The 20,630-nt window shown below is 41.5% G+C and overlaps 1 protein-coding gene across 1 annotated transcript in view; it reads right to left on the reverse strand.

Annotated features, from left to right (window-relative positions):
• SORCS2 (sortilin related VPS10 domain containing receptor 2) overlaps positions 1 to 20,630 on the reverse strand; it is a 647,363-nt gene that overhangs the window by 23,691 nt on the left and 603,042 nt on the right. The window contains 6 exon segments of the mRNA XM_069977381.1: positions 6,448 to 6,634; positions 8,127 to 8,298; positions 14,567 to 14,692; positions 15,385 to 15,518; positions 15,861 to 15,981; positions 20,483 to 20,590. Coding sequence (XP_069833482.1) covers positions 6,448 to 6,634; positions 8,127 to 8,298; positions 14,567 to 14,692; positions 15,385 to 15,518; positions 15,861 to 15,981; positions 20,483 to 20,590 — 848 coding nt within the window.

The raw sequence follows: 20,630 nt of genomic DNA on the forward strand, positions 1-20,630 counted from the left end.
GTGTAGTAAGTACATAAACCTAAAAAAACAGCAGCAGTTTGTAGATAGAGAATGGAGCTACAAATCCCCATAATGCAGTAGCGTAGTACCACAGGCTAGAATAGAGAAGCAGGGCTGCTGTCAGAGGTCTGTGTGGTCACATGACTGCAATTGGGAAGGGGTGTGTGCTCAGCATGGACCAATCAAGAAGTGAGAATCACAGAGCTGTGCAGGAGGACAGTGACAGAAACCTTTCTATACAGCATTGTTAATGGCTGAGTGTAAGTGCAAGCACATTATAGCAGCATTGTGTATAGCTGAGTGTGAGTGCAAGCACATTATAGCAGGAATGGAGAAGATAGGAAACACAAGGGCTGACAGAGACTGCAGGGAGCATGAATGAATGAGCAAGGGCATATGTGGGCACACAGAGGGGTTACATCTATGAAGAGATTACCCCCACATTCCTGTCCCCTGATGCAAGCCCCAGCCTGAAATGGATCTGCTATGATTTGGAAGGTGAGGAAGACTTTCTGGGTCAGAGTACAGTGCTGTAGACCCCTTTATACAGACCATGCCCGGCCCCTACTTGCCCGCCCACCCAGTACAGCGAGCTCTTAAACTAAAGCATTGCTCTTAAACCAAATTACAATTTTGAAAAACTGAGAGCTCTTCTTGGAAAATGTTCTCAATCCAAGTTACTCTTAAACCAAGGTACCACTGTAAAAGTAAACAGGATTCCCTTATTTGTGAGAGCAGTGTTATGGGAGACATCATAGCATCTAGTCTTCCTCCACTAGCTCAGGGACAACTGATGGACCCTGCAGAGGGGACTCTAAGCTATAGAGCTATAAGGAAGCAGAATCCCCTTATTTGTGTGTGCAGTGTACAGGAGACATCATAGCAGCTAGTCACCACCTGTTAGCTCAGGGACAAGTCATGGGCTCTGCAGAGGAAAAAACTGGTGACAAATGCCATATACAACTTATACAATGGATAGAATACACATTATGTTCACACACAAAATATTATACTGAAAAGTTTTTGTGCAATGTTAATGCTGCACTACCCACCATATATGTTACTCAGACTCAGACCCTCTGCCATACTGTCAGTGGTCAGAATAGTGCTGGCCTATATCACGCTCTAATATGGCTCTCCGTACAATCTACCCCTGCTCCTGTAATAACACAGTTCTTTATATGAAGATGGATTACGCACAGCTTTGCAATATGAATATTGTGATCTCACTTTTTACAGCATCAATCAAATATATATATATATATATATATATATATATATATATATATATATAAAAAATTCAATATGGTCATGAGCTGAAATATTTATTGAGAAATGTATTAACATATGCTTTGCTTTGATGTCCTTATGTGTGCAGTTTCGGATTAAATAACAGAGATGTAATTTGCTGGCAATACTCGGATGCGACGCAGCCAACATAAGAAGCACACTCCCAGTAATGACTTGGCTGGTTGCGGAGTATATGCACACGATTACTCATGCACTTCGAGGGTGTCTATGATATGTTATGTCCACATTGAAAATCATCTCATTATAGATCTTCCAGTAAGTCGGGGCTTGGGTGAATTCCTCGGGTTGGAGCGGTAGCGCCTTCCATTTGTAAACACATATTTGGGGGTGGGGGGGGGGGGGTTGTTCATTTCTGCTACTTCTAATATCCTCTATTAGACTTGGATTTTAATACTATAGGGAAGAAGAGATAATATTTGACTCACGGGTCCACTGGGGGCATGCAAATAACGTGCAGAAAATATTTCCTGCTATCGAATTGGATGATTTCCTCAGGGTATCGCTAAATATTATGTTTGCCTACATCAGATTTGTGAATTTATTCAGATTTTTTTGTTTTGTTTTGTTTTTGCATATAAAACGACAAAAGTGGAAAAAAATTGTGTAGCGGTAAAATTGACATAATTTTCCATTGCAGGGAGAATTTTATTGTCAAAGGAGTTTCTCTGCAACAAGCAAATGACTAACTCATGTATAAACATCTTCCTGCTGCATTCTCCTCGTCTGTCCCGTCATTCCCCAAATGGAAACCATGATATAGTGTACTAGATGTCTTTATAGTAAAAGATGGTAAGAATATGCAGACAACTTCCACCTGTAGCTGCTGCTCAATACTTAGTTTATATGATAGTTCTAATTTTTTTTACTATAGCAGCTACATATGCAAGTGAATGGAGAATTAAAGCAACTCTGTACCCCCCCCCCCCCCAAAATCACTTGTACTGTCAGATAGCTGCTTTTAATCGAAGATCTGTCCTGGGGTCCGTTCAGCGGGTGATGAAGTTATTGTCCTAAAAAACTATTTTTAAACTTGCAGCCTTGTGTCAAATTAGCGTGGCCTAGAGTGTCTGTGCCCTAGCCTTGCACCGTCCCTCTGTCCCTCCTCCCCGCCCTCTTCACCAATAGGAATGCCCCAGGGCAGGATTTCTCCTAATCATCACTTGTCTGAACTCTGTACATGTGCTGAATTGTTAAGGCCCAAGTGCAGTGTTCATACAAGTTAAGATTAGGAGAAATCCTACCCAAGGACATTCCTAATGATGAGGAGGGCGGGGAGGTGCCGCAGGCCTAGGACATAGACACTCTAGGCCATGCCAATATGACACAGGGCTGCAAGTTTAAAAGTTGTTATTTAGGACAATAACTGCATCACCTGCCGAATGGGGGGCAGACTTCACTAGATTGTGGATACAGAGTCACTTTAAAGGGCCAATACACTGGTTAACAATGTAATTCTCCTTTAAAAACAAAAATGGACTACATGGCTGCCATCTTGCAATAACAACATGCATAATGACATCACTTCCCAATGCCTTAAAGGGCCTTTACATTGGGTAATGATGTACAGTGACAGAATTCCCCTTTAACAATTCTCGCTTATACTTCATTATTCACTGCTCTGGTTTTCGAACATGGGCAATGCCACTGTCCTTTCCTTAATCATGGCATAAGTCAAAGTCAATAGATGAAACTGCATATTATATGTCTTAAAAGGGGTTGTCCTGGCAAAACAAACATTTGCTCCACAGCTGGGGGTTGTGTAGGAGTAATAAACATGCTATACTCACCTCCACCTGTTCCCCGCAGGTGTCTCCCAGTCCTTTGCTGGTCCTTCTTCTGGGCTCTGTTCCATCCTGATCCTCAGGACTTACTGCTTAGCCAATCAGTGACCACAGCAGTGACCTGTATCTTTGAATGATTGACTGAGTGGGCAGCTCCTGTGGGATAGGGATAGCGTAAAACCCAGAAGAAGCAGAGACCAGCTAAGGACCAGGGGCATTTTCACTGAGTATAGCATGTTTATTATTTTTATAACCCCATTCCTGAAAGAATTTTATTTTATTTTATTTTTACCTGGACAACCCCTTTGAATGGTTAGTGACCTTTCCTTCATCTTCAGCAGCGTATAGTTTCTTTCTGGAGAACAATCAGCATGTTCAGAAACCTCCTCAGTCACCAAAAATCCATCTAGTGTAAAACCATAAATAGTATAAAGTGAAGGAGGGGTACGTCACTGCAGCTTCTCACAGATTCCAGTGAAATAGCATGACACGGAGAAGCAAGGGAACAGCAGCAGGGACACCCAGTACAGCACGGACATCACAGCAGGTAGAGCCTGTCCACCAGGTAAGCATGAAGACACAAATGCGCATTCACAAAAAACAACACAGAGAAGAAAAAAGACAAAAAATGTATGTAAAACATTTTAGTTGCACAACATCTAATATACATTATATACACAGCTGTTCAAGGAGGGATTGCGTTTTTTTGCTTTGAAAGACTAGATGTCTTATCAGGGGGTAGTCTTACAAAGATTAGTCAGAGTAGCCAATCAGTCACTCCCATTGTGGCAGACTCAAGTCATCCTAGATCGCTATACATCTGACTGGTCACCATATAATACTACAGCCATCTGTCTGGCTATTGCCATGGGTGCTGGGAGAAAGTCACTTGATCCCTCAGGGCACTGTCTCATTAGATAACCCCTTTAGAGCAAGAGCTATATCCAGTTTCCAAGACCCCCAGTTTCGCTTTAGAGGTGCAGAAGGTGGGGTTTTACCTGGCCCCAGGAGCCTGAGGGGGCCCACCAGGCCTATCCTTCCTTGAGGAGGCCAGTACTATAAACAAAACGAAACGTTATTATTGAGGTGCCCTGTGACAGATTTTGCACTGGGCCCATTGGCTTTAAATTACCTCTTTGCCCAGAAAATAGCTTATTTGGTCACAAGAACGTAGGGGGAGATTTATCAAACTGGTTTAAAGTAGAATTGTCTTAGTTGCCCCTAGCAACCAATCAGATTCCACCTTTCTTTCCTCACAGACTCTTTGAAAAATTAAAGGTGGAATCTGATTGGTTGCTAGGGGCAACTAAGACAATTTTACTTTACACCGGTTTGATAAATCCCCCCCTTAGTGTATTAAAAGTTTATCCAGCCTGTTTAAACTAATGGCCTATCCCAAAGATAGTCCATCAATATTAGATTGGCAGGGGTCTAAGTCTGGTATCCCACCTCACCAGTTTTTTGAAGGGACTGTGTCTCTCATATATTGCTTTACAACTTGCAGCCAATTGTGTTACTGGGAGCTTGCCAGTCTAATACCGATGGTCTGTGGATTGGTCATCAGTTGTTACAGGCTTGAAACCCCCTTCAATATATATATAGTAATTCAGTACCGGCCTACTTAATAACTGGATGAATCTGGTACCACAAAGCTGGTCTTCAGCAGCCCCTACTCTGGTTTCCAGGTGGGGGAGATCGTTCTGTAACGTCTATATGCCCCTACATGACATATAGGAAGAGGCTGTTGATTTTGAGACAATGACATGGATAGAGACCCAAATCACATTTTTCTTAGAATGAGCCTTCTGCAAACTTAATGACAGCCAGCTCACTGTTATTCCTATAATAGTGCAAGACACATCAACTCACTGATGCATCAGGTTACAGCTGCCTATAGAAGTCTATGGGGAGAGGAGCTAGAATGAGTGAAGAAAGAGAGTCAGAGAGAGGGAACCTGCTAAAAGCGGTAGTAAGTGTTACATTTCCTCCTAGTGCTCACAGCTTACACTGCTCAGTACTGCTCTATAATGTCCTCCATGCTGCTACTGCTTCTGATGGTGTGCTACAGAAATATAATGGAGCAGAATATCTTAATTTGTGCATGTGCAGTGTATGGAAGACATCATAGCAGCTAGTTTCCACTCACTAGCTTAGGGACAACTGAAAATCACAGATGGGCACTACAGAGGGGAATATTGGTGACAAATGCCATATATAAATAGACAGAAATAGTGCCATCCCTCATGGACGTACAAAAGCTTAACCTAAAAAGTTTGTTGAAAGGTTGGTGACCTTTCCAATCACCAAGTGTTCACTAACCACCCTATTTATTACTCAGACCACCAGGGATAACCCCCCCTCTGCCATACTGTCAGTGCTCAGAAATAGTGGTGGCCAATATTAGGCTCTGACATGAACCTCTGTGCAATCTACCCAAGCTTCCGTAATAACATGGTAGATGAGACCAACGGTTGATGCGTTTCGGCTCGCTCACCATGAAGGGCAATTTGCTAATATGCGTCAACCGTTGGTCTCATCCACCATGTTGTTTTTTGGTAAAGACACTGGATTTAGTTCCATTAAAACTGTTGGACTTTACTTCTTTCTTGGTCTAGTTTTGTAAAGGACTTCAGAGTACTTCCACAATTAACACAGTCATAGCCTATATATAGCACCTTCAGACCGGCACCACCATCTCGGCATTTTCTTGTTGCTCAGCAGGTCCAAGTCTCCCATATCTACTAATTACAGTCTTAAATGCGTATATTCAGTAAATTACCCCGAATATATTTCTATAATTATACAGAATATTAACTATAATTATAATAAATGGCTGTGATAATGGAGAACATCCATACATACTGTGCACATGTATAAAAATCTACTATTTCACAGATCCAATGGTCGGCAATTCAGGGGCCTAATTATATACATTAAGCATCATTTCATACAGGTATTTATATAATTACTTATGATGATATATATAATTATCATAAATGGTCACATTAATGTAATCCTATTTACTTTGAACTTGTACATAAATCTCCACACTTAATTGTATTTCACTTTACACCTACATAAAATGGAAATTAACCTTGCTCATACTTTTCCTTTACTTATTTTGGACCAATTTTCTCCTTTCGCACCCAGAGCTGCGTGCAAAATCCGCTGGCTGTCCATGAAAACGGAATTCAAGATCAATCCTATGAGCTTCAATGGTTTTTTAAATTATTATAATCTTACGTAATGGGAAACAAGCAGAATTTTGAATGCAGCTCTGGATGTGAACAGAGAATAAATAAAGATAAAGCTGCTTAGACGATAAACTATGAATAAAATCACCAGCGTCACTTACTGATGACCTGCACGTAGATGATGGCTTCATCGTGACCGGCAACATTCTCCGCTTTAACGGATACCCTGTATATCCCAGGATGCTCATAGCGGTGGCGGATGGGTTCACCTGTCAATGTGAGATTCACATATATGGCCCTAAATCCGTCTCCCAGATCCACTTGATATTTAGTGTTTAAAACATCTCCCTGTAAGAAAAAGCAAGAATATTTCAGTATTAGGAACACAAGACTTTGTAATGGTGAGGAGGTCACCATAACCCAAAGAGGGTAGGGGTCTAGTACTAGAAAGAGCCTCTTCAGTTTTTCAAGATAAAGGGGTAGCTGATTTTATTTTCTCATATAAAGAAATGCAACATTGAAAAATTACAATTTATATTTCTCCTAATTTTCCATTTTTCTATTTTTCTAACATATTCCTGAGATCTTTCTGAAACTAAGCTAAGACTTTTTGTTCTGTGTGTGATGATAAGGAGGAGGCTGCTGTAAAGTGATCTGTACAGAATTACAGTGACAAATGACACCAGTAGACATCTCAATAGATGAAGCTCATAGCTTGGCTTCCCCTTTCCTGTGGAATGGTTTCTTTAAAGGTCAAAGAGTAGACACATTTCCCATTCATTTTAATAGGATAGTTCCACAATGCATAGATTGTGGGCAGGCCATGAAAGACACTCCATGTGAGGGTTTGGAATCATGGACTGTATATTGTAAAGTCTATGGATGGTACTGATCATGTTCATTTACCCATAGACTATAATGAGATCTCTAGTGTCAATACCTGCAGAACCACAATTGCTAAGGTCCCCATACACTTTGATTGGTATAGGGTGTATGGGGTTCTCCCAATTGGGATACGGGTCAGGTGTGATAGAAAATCGCCACCGACCTCCTTGTTCTCTGAAAGACAAGCCGCAGACAGAGAACTCTTGCTGTGGCCTAACCCTGCCCATAGAAAATAAAGGGACGCTCGGCTGTGCTAAACGTTCCTGTGTATGGGGAGGATGGGTGCCAGACAGGACGGGGACCAGTTTCAGCTTTTAGTTATTGAAGGTGTATGCAGACCTTTAGATACCTACCACGCCGCTCTGACAAGGTTCACTAGTGGTGCAGTTCTTGCCATGTACACTACAGTAGTTTACCCAGGTGACTTTAAGTAGTGTATAAACTTCATACATTTGCTTTGGCAGGAATGCAATGTTTTTACAGGGAAGTGAGTGATTTGCTGCATAGCTTGTGCTGCACCGGGCCAACTTCCTACTATAATATAATATTTTAATGACATGACTTTTCAGCAAATTCCACTTTAAGCCTGACATATGGATGTTCTGCTCACAATTTACAATGAACAACTGCTTAATGTTTGGTAGACTGTATATATGACATAAAATTTATGGTCTATATTGACTTCATTCCTGCTGATCAACTGATTGAGTCGATCTGGTGAGAGCTGTGGCCTTTTCTTCACCAGGAACAGCGCCATGCTTTTTGTAGTGGTTGCAGCTAGTACTGCAGCTTAGCCTACCTAAAGTAATAGGACACAGCTGCAGTACCAAACACTGCCACTACAAAGTATGACTAGGCCACAAAGAAAAGATGAAAAATCAAGACAAAAATGATCTACACTTACAGGAAAGCACAGGAAGCTATGCTATACAATGTACAATTATTCATGGGTTACCTGGTCCTGCTGGACGATAAATGTGATGTCTTCTCCAGGCTTTACTGCCATCGAGTCTCCTCTGATGGTGATTCTCAAACCTTTTGGTGCAATTAAAGGACACTGATAGTGTATCAGGTTTTCTTGCAGATCGATGCCACCTTCACACACATTGGAGATAACTTTCCTATACCTGTAATACAAATAACGGCAAATATTCTTTTTGTAATGAAGAAAAAACTTCAAGATGCTGCCTAAAACCTAAATATAATTGATATAATATACTCAAGTCTGCAGGATAACTATACTATTTAATGCTCATGTTTTCTTAAGGTATTCATGCACTATGGAGACATGCTGTCTTGAGTACTTGCTGAACCCATTGTAAGATTGTCAACAGAGGGTAACCATCTTGTTAATAGTTTAAGGGTACACACATTGGGGGGGGGGGGGGTATCAAGACTGTTGTACCCGTACGGCTCATAATAAATCCTGTGGATCTATGGCAGGTGCAGAAATCAATACCTGTTCAGGAGCAGGTGTAGATTTTTGCCATGATTTATGCCTGCTAGGTCAGCTGCGGGAGGATGCCACACCTTTTCCCCTACTTGCCCCACCCCCTTCCTGCCCGTTAGGATAGCAGGGTGCAAACCAGCCAAAAATCGTTGTCTCTTCCCTGGCATCTACCAGGTGCAGAAATGATGAATTCTCCTCATTGTAGATTTCATAACAAATGACTATATGGCCGGTGCTATTGACAGGTTGAGTTTAATTTTTTTCATAGTCTTTCGAAAATATTTTATGTAATGGTAACCTAGTTATCCTCAATCCCTTATCTGTATAAGGTGGTGACAGAAGTGTAAGATGTAACCACTGAACCTCTTAGTATAACTTATAATGGGGCACCATTAGTACCACCATAACCACAATCTCCACAGTCACAGTATTGAGATGATGTACACAGTGATGTCACAGTACAGGCATATTCTACTTAGTGATGTCACAGTACAGGGAGAATGTGTATAGTGACATCACAGTACAGGGAGAATTTGCATGGGGATGTCACAGTATAGTGACAGTGTGCACAGTGATGTCATAGTACAGGTATATTCTACTCAGTGATGTCTTGTGCATATTTTATGTATTCTGTCCCTTTTTTCATTGTGGCTAGCACTCGTGCTGTGTAAGACCCATGTGATCCAAATTAGCAGGAAGCACCTGTGTACATAAGGGGAGGATCTCCTAGTATTCTCCCATTCTACCTGCAGAGGAATGGAGAGAGGTAAGAGCTTGTTCACACTTGTGTTGCTTGGCGTCCACTTTTTCCGCCGGTGGCGCCTGCGGGGTTTGGGGGGCCCTTTTGGGTCTGGTCCTGTGACAATGGGGTTGCAGGGCCATTCCGTGGCCCCTCTTCTCTGCTTGCGCACGTTTTGCGGGGATTGTGGTCGCTGACCGACACAGTGATGAGGTTTGGTTAGGGACTCATGTGTATCAGAAGACCTGCACGTGGTACATGAGGCAATATGGTTTGGCCAAATTATATACTAACTTCTGATGTTGGTTTTAAATGTAGCTGAACAAGCTTTCGTGTCAGCCATGGGTGCGATGTGCAGCCATTTCTGTCTTTGTGGCTTGTGCATACAGTAAAGAGATAATGCAGTGTCCCAGAGCTGGTGTCAGTGTGGTACTTATGTATTTCTATGCTCTGGGATGGAAGGCTGCACAGTGCACAGTGCATCCTCTACATTCCTGTGTCCTTTCACAAAGCAACTTTTTAGCCTCCCTGCCCAATCAGGTAGTCCCTTGGGGTGTCAGATCTGCCCCAGATTGGGGCAGATTAGAACTAGTCTGAGGAGTAGTTGGACAGTAGATTAGGTTCCATTGAGATATATATATATATATATATATATATATATATATATATATATAAAGTTTATATATATATATATATATATATATATATATATATATATATATATATAAAGTTTATATATATATATATATATATATATATATCTCAAAGCAGTTTCAGAGCTTGCCATGCTAGGCTACAAAACACTTAGTCTGGTTACAAGAGATGGGGGAAAAGCTTGTCCACACTGAGGGGCTCACCTTCTTTCAAAACACTGCAAAGAATCTGCAGTAGGTACTTCAAGTCACTCAGCATTCAAGCCAAGAACTCTGCTGCAAGTGCTTGGATTCTAAGGGGTCACCCTGATGGCTAGCATACCCAGAGGTGGGGCCTATGTTCCTGGATCAAGTGTCACTCTGTGCCCAGTGACAGCAACAGGCGGATCGTCAAGACCGTAGATGCAGCTACTATTTTCTTCATCACTCACATAAGGTGGTCAGAGCCCCTCCATTTGAAAACCCAAGGGTCTGTATAGGCCCCCTTCCCTTAAGTAGCCCATCGCCACTTAAGTCAAGTCCATTCTATATTCAACAAGCAAGAAGCCATAAAGTAAACTATATCGAAAGTACCCCAAGGACCCAGCTTAGGGATCTCAGTCAGTCAAGTTCCTATTACTGCACCTTTGTTGTTTCAAGAGACTGTTTATGTACTGTGCCTTTAAGAAGATTTTCTACAGTAACGTTCTAATTGGTTAAATAATTGCTGGACTCTGATTCTGCACAAACACTTGCACAACACCAACCTATTATATCCAGGGGTGGGCACATACCACTCTTGGCCACGGTGACAACACTGTGATACAAATATTAATGCAATAGAAAAGGACAGACAAGGAAAATAACCCAGTAAGAGAAACATGAGACTTTGAATGGGGCTGAAGTAAATTTTCAATGCCCCTTTCATAGTCAATGCCAGCTAAGTGGATACAGGCGCATTTGAGTTGATGGGCCAAACAGCAGCCGCTACGTCTGCCACCCTGGTAGTTATGCCCATGGTTGGGGCTCCTTCCTCTAGTAACACCATCTATTGGGAAGGTCCCTTGACTTTCTTTCTGCAAGAAACAGCAACTGTATTCAAGAAGAGGTTGTGGGCCTATGTAAATTTGAGGGCATTCCGGGATAGGACAGGAGGGGTCCTAAAAAGTCCTGCAAATACTAGTTCTGGTCTATGGGAATCACTACAATAGGCGAGTATCATCTCATTTATCCGTCCTCATTACTATAACGCCTTTTACTCTATTCTTCACTTATTTGCCTACAAAGCTCCACACAACGACTCTTATAAATAATGGAGCACATGTGTTGTGTCACAGAACGGCTTTTACTGTTCTGCATTAAATCCCTGGAAAGGCAGACCCTGTAAATGTGTCCTCCAGGTCTCTTAATCCTACATAACAGCCACAAATGGCACAGTAGCAGATTTCCTAACAGCACAATGCGAGCGAGCGCCCGTTAAAGGCCAATGCGCCACGCAAAATAATACAGAGTATCTTTCCAGATGAAGCGGAGATAACCCATCCATGGGCTTCGCTTTAGCTAAATAGCCTTGTGTTTGCAGTAAACCAAAATCCTTTTTAAATTGGATGGGCCTAAAATGTAAAGTAGGCAATTATTTTTCAAAGGGCCGGGCTGTTTATTCCAATGGAAGATGTGCTTTCCCCTTCATTGGCTTGTATGCTCTAGGAATTTCATGGACGCCTGCTTGGTTGGAGAACACTAACACTGAATTTAATTAATAGTGTAGTTGATGCCGGGTGAATGAGAATGAGGAAGAACAGACCGGGGACGGCTTGCAACATTTCTAAATGTCGATGCTACAAGACCGTCCGCCTAATTTAAAGGGGAGAAGAAAGGAGCCGGACAAGGAGCACAGAAATAGAAAACATCCATCAATAGACTGAAAACACAGCGCAGTGATGGTACACATTGCTATAGCTCCTCTGCTTATTAATTCCAGAGAAAATTAATGGGGAGATCTTTTTTGGTCAGTATATTAAACTTTATGGAGTTTAACTGGACTGGTACAGAGTATTTTGTGCTTTTTTTCTTTCTTTTTTTTTTACTTGTAACTTTTTTTTTACTTGTTGGGCTATCATCATAATTTTTGATGGGTTATTAAAGGGTATTCTAGAGTTCTCTATGGTACTCTAAATGTTTTTAGATCAAATCTCAAGTCTTCCAGTACTTATCAGCTGTTGTATGCCCTGCAGGAAGTGGTGTATTCTTTCTAGTCTGACATGATGCTCTCGGCTGTCACCTAAGTCAGTGTCAGGAACTGGCCAGAGCAGGAGCAAATCCCCATAGAAAACCTTTCCTGCTCTGGACAGTTTCTGTCCTGTCAGATTAAAAAAAACTTCCTGCAGGGCATATAGCAGCTGATTAGTTCTGGAAGACTTGAAATTTTGATTTTTAATAGAAGTAATTTACAAAAAATGTATAACTTTCTGACACCAGTTGATCTGGAAAGTATTTTTTCTCAGAAGTACCCCTCTAATATGGTTTTTATACATTCACTTACTTGGGTAACTAGAGAGATGAGCCCTGTTTCAGCCTGACCTTGTTTTTTCCCCTTATCATTACATTGACTTATAAGGCCACTTACTATGGTGATTTTGGTGGTTTCCCTACAGGAGCCATCCCTTGGCTGGGTCCTTCCCGGAAGGATATCTGGCTAGTCCTGTGTTTCGAGACTCTTTGATGAGGCTCCATGGGCTCTTCCTTTGCATATTCATGTTTCTCAGGGGGCAATGCACCTAGGTTTCACTGCATTGAGCACTTTAACTAGCAGCTGGAAGTGTTATCGTTTGGCTGGTCTCCCTGAGATCACTGATCTGTTTCTCTTATATTCTAAGCATACACTCAATGACAACATTCTAAACCTACATTCTATACATTCTATGTCAACATTCTAAGCCTATATTTTATGTCAACATTCTATGACAGCATTCTATGTAAGAATATTGACATAGACTGTAAGTTTAGAATGTTGACATAGAATGTAGGTTTAGAATGTTAAAGGGGTTATCCAGCCCTACAAACACATGGCCACTTTCTTCTAGAGACAGCCCCACTCTTGTCTCCAACTTGGGCGGGGATTTTCTGCTCAGTTCCATTGACGTGAATAAAGCTTAATTGCAAACCGCACCTGAACTGGAGACAAGAGTCGTGTTGTCTCTGAAACAAAGTGGCCATATTTTTGTAGCACTGGATAACCCATTTAAGTCAACATTCTATGACAGAATGTTGGCATAGTATGTTGTCATAGAATCTTGACATAATTTTTAAAACCTACATTCTATGTCAAATTGTTATGACATTGTCAATGTCATGTTGCCATATAATGTTGTCATAGAATGGTTACATAGAATGTAGATTTGCAACATTCTAAGAAAGCATTTTAAGCCTACATTCTATAAAAACATTCTATTGCAACATTATATGTAAGGCTTAGAATGTTGACATAGAATGTTGGCATTGAATGCTGGCTGAGAATGTTGACATTCTAAACCTACATTCTATGACAACATTCTAAGCCTACATTCTATGTCAACATACTAATGTTGTTATGTGGGCTGTTTAGGTAGTTTGTGTGCCAGGGCTGATTTTTTTTGGTTCCAGTCTGGCCCTGGTACTTGGGGATTGTGGTTCACACTGGATGTGGGAGCACTGTGGTTGACATTGAATGTTGGGGCACTGTGTCTGGCATTGTTTTTGGGGGACTGGGGCAAACAATGAACACGTGATTGACACTAAATGTAGGGGGAACTGTAGTTGGCTTTGTGCTTTGGGGGCTATGGCTGACACTAAATGTGGGCACTGTGGCTGACACTGAATGTGGGTACTATGGCTGACACTGATTGTGGGGAACTGTGTCTGAAACTGAATCTGTAGGCACTGTGTCTGACACCGAATGTGGGAGCACTGTGCCGACACTGAATGTGGGGAAACTGCGGTCGACACTGAATGTAGGGGGACTGTTGATGCTTTTGTTGTCTTTTGAGCCCTTTGTTGTCTTTTGAGTCTTTTGTTGAGTCTTTTGTAAGTTTTACCACCAATTTCTTTGATATTAATAGTTGTGGCCCTCCGAGTAGACATTGTGTACCTGTGGGCCCAGCAGCACATCTATACATCTAAGTGGCCATTCTTCATAGGCTGACATCTAATCCATCCATCTATTACTGAGGCATAGGGCCATGAGAGAATCAGGACACAACCTCTATTTATCAAACTGCCCTTCAGGAACTATGGCTTTATAAGGTGCATTTTGCTTCATATGTCTTATTCCCATCAGGGTTATTTCTCACTTTGCTTCCTCGGCTGCTATAGAGGTGGACTGTGCGCCTGTGCTTTAAATTTCATGCTTCAAGACTTCCAGTCATAGAGAGCGAAGCTGCAATCCATCCTGTTCTGACGGGGCAGCCGCGTACTTCATAAAGGGCCAGTATCGTGGTTATCTTTTACTTCTTGGCTTATATAACAATGTTATTTAACATTTTATAGACCAGTGGAAAAGAGAAGACAGAAGTGGCTATAAGAGACACAAGCCTTACCCGGTTGTACTTGTATAGGTTTCTCCCACAATGCAATCTTCTGGCGGAGATTCTGGGTTAAACCAAAAATCAGGGAAACATCTACTAGTTTGTTTTTGGGTGACCTCCTGTTCAAAGCCATAATCGCTGCCAATAAAGAACATGTATGAGGATCAGCATTACATATATAGAGAGGATACAAGTACACATGACCTAAACTCATAAAACAACTGTGTAAGAAAAATCAACTAGTGTTAGAAAGTTATACAGATGTGTAAATTACTTCTATTAAAAAAACGTAAGCCTTCTAGTACTTATCAGCTGCTGTATGTCCTGTAGTTTTTTTCTTTCCTGTCTGACACAGTGCTCTCTGCTGCCACCTCTGTCTATGTCAGGAACTGTCCAGGGCAGTAGCAAATCTCCATAGAAAACCTCTCCTGCTCTGGACAGTTCCTGACATGGACAGAGGTGGCACCAGAGAGCACTGTGTCAGACTGGAAAGTATACGCCACTTCCTGGGGGACATACAGCAGCTGATAAGTACTGGAATACATTAGATTTTTTTTTTTTAAGTAATTTACAAATCTGCATAACTTTCTGACACCAGTTGATTTAAAAACATTTTTCCCAGAGTACCCCTTTAAGAGGGGGTTACCTAAAACTCACTGGACCCTAATGCTAAATCTGTAATATTGCCAGGTACCAGGGTACAGCTATTATTTTAATCCATTTAATGGTTGCCTGTAATGGTGTCATATTTCTATGATGAAAAAGTGAGAAAATCTAGATCTCTTACATCAATATTGCCACAATACAGACATAAATATATAGATACATACCACACATAATCTGTGCTTTCACACTGGCATATTCTTGATGTCAGGGCTGAGGTAAAACTCTTTCCCTTAATGCACCAAGATGAGGACTTTCTCTTGCGGAAGCTTCTCTGTTGACCCATGATGCATTGGTCACCCTGTATATAAATTTGATAAAAAGAATTATAGTAGTTGTAGATTGCTACAGCCACCACTACTGGGGTTTAAATGTTACAATGTATACATTGGGTTAAAAAAAAATCAGTAATCTCCTGAGCTCCCTCTAGTGGTGGCTGCAGGTAATCAGATTTCCATTATTTTCTTAAATTTGTCTATGTAGGGTTTGGAGCATCTAGAGAAAAGGAACGTTCTGTCAGAAATCTATCTATCTGTCTGTCTGTCTGTCTGTCTGTCTGTCTATCTATCTATCTATCTATACACACAATAATAAAAGTGGGAGATTTACTTTAAAAATACCTTTGCTTCTCCTTATACAATACCTGTATATTAGACAGATTCCAGGAGTCGTAATCGTCCTCGGTGCACTCTCTGATAAACGAGGGTCTAAAATCCACCTTTACCAGCTCCCATTCTGACCGGTAACTGATGTGTCCGAACACCCTGTGTAGTAAAAGGCCATGCGTTACACTATACTGTCATTATTGATTGTTTTTTCCAGAGCAGTAGCTGAGTTGCAGAGTGCAGTACATATTCCCGATAGCTGAGCAGATGCTGACGGCTGATGGCTATGGTCAAGCATACATATAACTTTCCCTGTAGAACATCCCTGATAAGCTTTGTCGACTGAGCTGCTCCACTACTTTTTTCAGTAGCGATATCCTCAACAAACCTTAACACGTTCTGCTGTGGTCAACCAGGCATGGCAACTGAGCTGCCAACAGTTTCCATTTTTTCTTCTTCTTCAGTAAACAGATATTACGCTACAATATAGAAACATGGCTTAAAGGGGACATATAGTTTTTGGTTTGTTCTTTTTTTCTTTACCAATCAGAGCCAGGTACTGGAGCATGTTCTTTTTCCCTATCTATTTTTTTTTGTTTGTAAACGTTTTATTTATTTCTGTACATTACTATGCATGCAGCCATCTTGCCTGAGCAGTGGAATTAGTGCTTTACAGCTATCCTCATGGACATAGGCATAATAGACTGGAGCTGACCTTATTAACTTTTATAGGAGGGCTTTCTAGGCATGCTCTTTGACCTGTGCAGAGGTTATTGTGTAGGGAGGGGGAGGTCTGATCAGACCCATCTTATCTATACATGGATGGATTGTCTTTCACTCAGACTTTAATGTTTATGAAACAAATTTCAGTGGTGCAGTTCTCCATTTCCCCTGTGGTGGCAGTGTTGGAGAACTAAACACTTGTTAGATTTGATCGCTGGTGGTCCCAGTAACCGGATAACCTCCTATCAGCTTATTACATATCACATACCTTACTTATACAAGGGGACACAGAAACAGAGGGACATAGCAAATGCACTATACAGTCTATAAAATATAATAAACACTTCAGGGCAGAGTTATTATTCTAAAAAAGAGACAGAATTCCACCTTAATTTGTTTAAAATTGCTTACAGGCCCTGCAACACAGAGCCTATGCGTATGCACTTCACTTGAAAAGAAGCACGGCTTAGCGGCAAAGGGGTATGCCCTATAGACAAGGGGGTGTGGCTTATAAAGGGTTGTGGCTTATAAACAAATGGGTGTGGCTTAAAGGTGTATCACTGTGGTAGGAAAAAGTTGAAAATAGACAAACATAAGTACCCTTGTCAAGATCAAGACAAACTTCCCATTTTTTTAGAATATCATAGGGAGGGAAATACTTCTTTAATAGATGGTGAAGATAGAAATCTTGAGCACATCACTGAGAATTTTGAAGTGTTAAAAAGCAGAGTGTTCTGGAGAAACACTATGGAGGAGATTTATCAAACATGGTGTAAAGTGAAACTGGCTCAGTTGCCCCTAGCAACCAATCAGATTCCACCTTTCATTCTTCACAGACTCTTTGGAAAATGAAAGGTGGAATCTGATTGGTTACTAGGGGCAACTGAGCCAGTCTCACTTTACACCATGTTTGATAAATCTCCCCCTATGCATTCATAGTTATTCTAATAACCAGCAGCTTACCAGCCTTCTGTCTTTTGACTGCTACGGGTGCCAAAAGAACCTGGATCCAGTTCTGGGAAACTGGGAAATGTTTCTCAGGACTGGATCCAGCCTTTCCCAGCACCCGGAGAGGAGCGGCATTAAGTCACTGAGTTAAAAGGCAGCAGGTTGGTAAGCTGATTGCCGAGCTAACAAAGCAATTTGCTTTGTTATAACTGTTTAATCGCTCATTTCTAATAATAATAATAATAATAATAATAATAATAATAATAATAATAATAGTAGTAGTAATCAAATAGTGGCTGTAATATAATATAAAATAAATGGACAAATAATAAAGAAAAGCCGAGTAGTAGAATAAAAGCCTCTCTACTTTCCACCTTTTGCCCACTAGGTGGCACTGTGATATAAGCCCTGCTCTTCATTCTTCTGGCCACTAAGAAATAGCGAAGCTTTGAAGAATATTAAAAACTTGTGGTTACTTTGCAAAAATACTTGAGATAAAATGCCGGGCTTGAAGCACATCTGTTATTCTTCCAGGTAAACACGTTACATTTATCATCAGAATAAAAGTGGCTGCTCAGGGAATTGTCAAAGGCAATCCTCAGTGTATTTTCTCACAGTAGAGATGAACTCCGCTAATAATGGATACCACTTCAAGCCTGTTCTAATGCTTCATATAACACCTTCACAATCCTCACATCTTTATTCTGAAACATTTTACATACACAAGATTCAATGCATGGTATCTATCTATCATCTATCTCCTATCTATCTATCATCTATCTCCTATCTATCTATCTATCTATCTGTCTGTCTGTCTGTCTGTCTGTCTGTCTGTCTGTCTATCTATCTATCTATCTATCTATCTATCTATCTATCTATCTATCTATCATCTATCTCCTATCTATCTATCTATCTATCTATCTATCTGTCTGTCTGTCTGTCTGTCTGTCTGTCTGTCTATCTATCTATCTATCTATCTATCATCTATCTTTCCCAGGCACTAACAGCAGCGACAGCTTATTGCTTGGGGTTTCCTAATCTTGACTAATAGGGATCAGCTGATCCCCAGCCAGCCTTAGTGTAAAAAAGAAGGTGTTAGGGTACAAACACACTGGGCGTATCCGCAGCGGATCTGTGCCCTGTACACTCTATGGGCAGACAAACTTATGTCCATCCTGCTGCGAGTATGTCAGCAGCCCACCCCGTTAACCCCCGGCCGGCGCGTATACATCACCTTTGCCATGCTACGGCTTGCTTTGGGGGTTCCCGACACGTCCCGCTCAGCCAATCAGTGCACTGCCCCACCACAGCACTCTGATTGGCTGAGCAAGACATGTCGGGAACCCCTGAAGCAAGCCGTAGCATGGCAAAGGTGATGTATACGCGCCGGCCGGGGGTTAACGGGGCAGGCTGCTGACATACTCGCAGCAGGATGGACATGAGTTTGTCTGCCCAAAGAGTGTACAGGGCACAGATTCGGAGCGGGCCTCGCTGCGAATTTGCTGCGAGTAATCTGCTGCAGACATGCCCAGTGTGATTGCACCCCTAGGGTAGCTTCACACGTACCGTATCGCAGCAGATTTTATACTGCGGATCTAAACAACTGAACACAGCATCAAATCTGCTGCGGATCTGCTGTGGATCCTGTACGTGTGAACGCACCCTTAGGGTGGGTTCAGACTGAGGAATTCTCGTGGAAAATGTCCACTGAATTCCGTCAGCTGTCCGCCCGCACGGGCACGCGCTTTTCCGCCAGCTCCATAGACACCATTCTATGGGCCGGCATATTCCGTGATCCGCTGAAAGAAGTGACATGACACTTCTTTCAGCGTATAGCGGAATATGCCGGCCCATAGAATGGTGTCTATGGGGCCGGCGGAAAGGCGCCCAGATGTGCGATCGGACAGCTGACGGAATTCAGTGGACATTTTCCGCGAGAATTCCTCAGTCTGAACCCGCCCTTAGAGTAGGATGACCATTGGAAGCAGTGATTTTGTCAATGCAGCTGAGCAGAGACTGTTGCGTTTACACAGAGAGATTTATCTGACAGATCTTTGAAGCCAAAGCCAGGAATGAATTTGGAATTAGGAGAAATCTTAGTCTTTCCTTTACGACCTGTTCTATGTTTATAGTTCGTTCCTGGCTTTGTCTTAAAAAATCTGTCAGATAAATCTGTGTGAACGAACCCTTAGATATAGCAATGCTGACAGCAATGAATGTGGGTAATTTAGCTACACGTTCTTACAGGGGTACTCCGGCGATAAAAAGTGTTTTCAAATCAATTGGTGTCAAAAATCTCTAGTCTTCCAGTACTTATCAGCTGCTGTATGTCCTGCAGGAAGTCATGTATTTTTTCCCATCTGACACTGTGCTCTCTGCTGCCACCTGTGTCCACTACAGGAACTGTCCAGAGCAGTAGATGTTTTCTATGGGGATTTTCTCTTGCTCTGGACAGTACCTGACATAAACAGAGGTGGCAGCAGAGAGCACTGTGTCAGACTGGAAAGAATACACCACTTCCTGCAGGATATACAGCAGCTGATAAGTACTGGAAGACTTCCGTTTTTCAAAGAGATGATCTGATGATCTGAATTTATTTCATCCGGAGTACCCCTTTAACTGAACCCTCACGACACACAAGAATTTAATTTAAATGACAAATAGAGCTCTGCTACAACTCACACCAAAGAATTAGTATGTTGTACACGTAGAATTTTATGCAATGACAATAATGTAATTACAGAATTGTATGTGTAAATTATAGTGAACAAAAGACTATCTAGGGATGATAAGGGAATATATAAACTGTATACAAATAGGCAGTAGATTTTTTATATATGTCTATAGTTGTAGCCATGGCAACCAAAATTATTGTTAATTAAAATTAAAATGGTTTATTATGTTGCTTGAATTCAGACAAGTGGTAAATGGGGCCATCCCTTTAAATAAAGAACACATGAAACACTGTCCAAATCAAAGAGCAACCTACGTCATCACCAAAGTCTCGTCTCCGGGTTCACTGAGAAGTCCGTCCACGAACACGGATGTGCTGGTGAAATTGTGTACACTCCACGTGTAACCTTCATCTACACTGAATCTAAGGAAAACGATAAAATTTTTTAAAAAAATTCAAATAT

The sequence above is a fragment of the Dendropsophus ebraccatus genome, chromosome 7 (genome assembly GCF_027789765.1).
Source record: "Dendropsophus ebraccatus isolate aDenEbr1 chromosome 7, aDenEbr1.pat, whole genome shotgun sequence".
Lineage (NCBI taxonomy): Eukaryota > Metazoa > Chordata > Amphibia > Anura > Hylidae > Dendropsophus > Dendropsophus ebraccatus.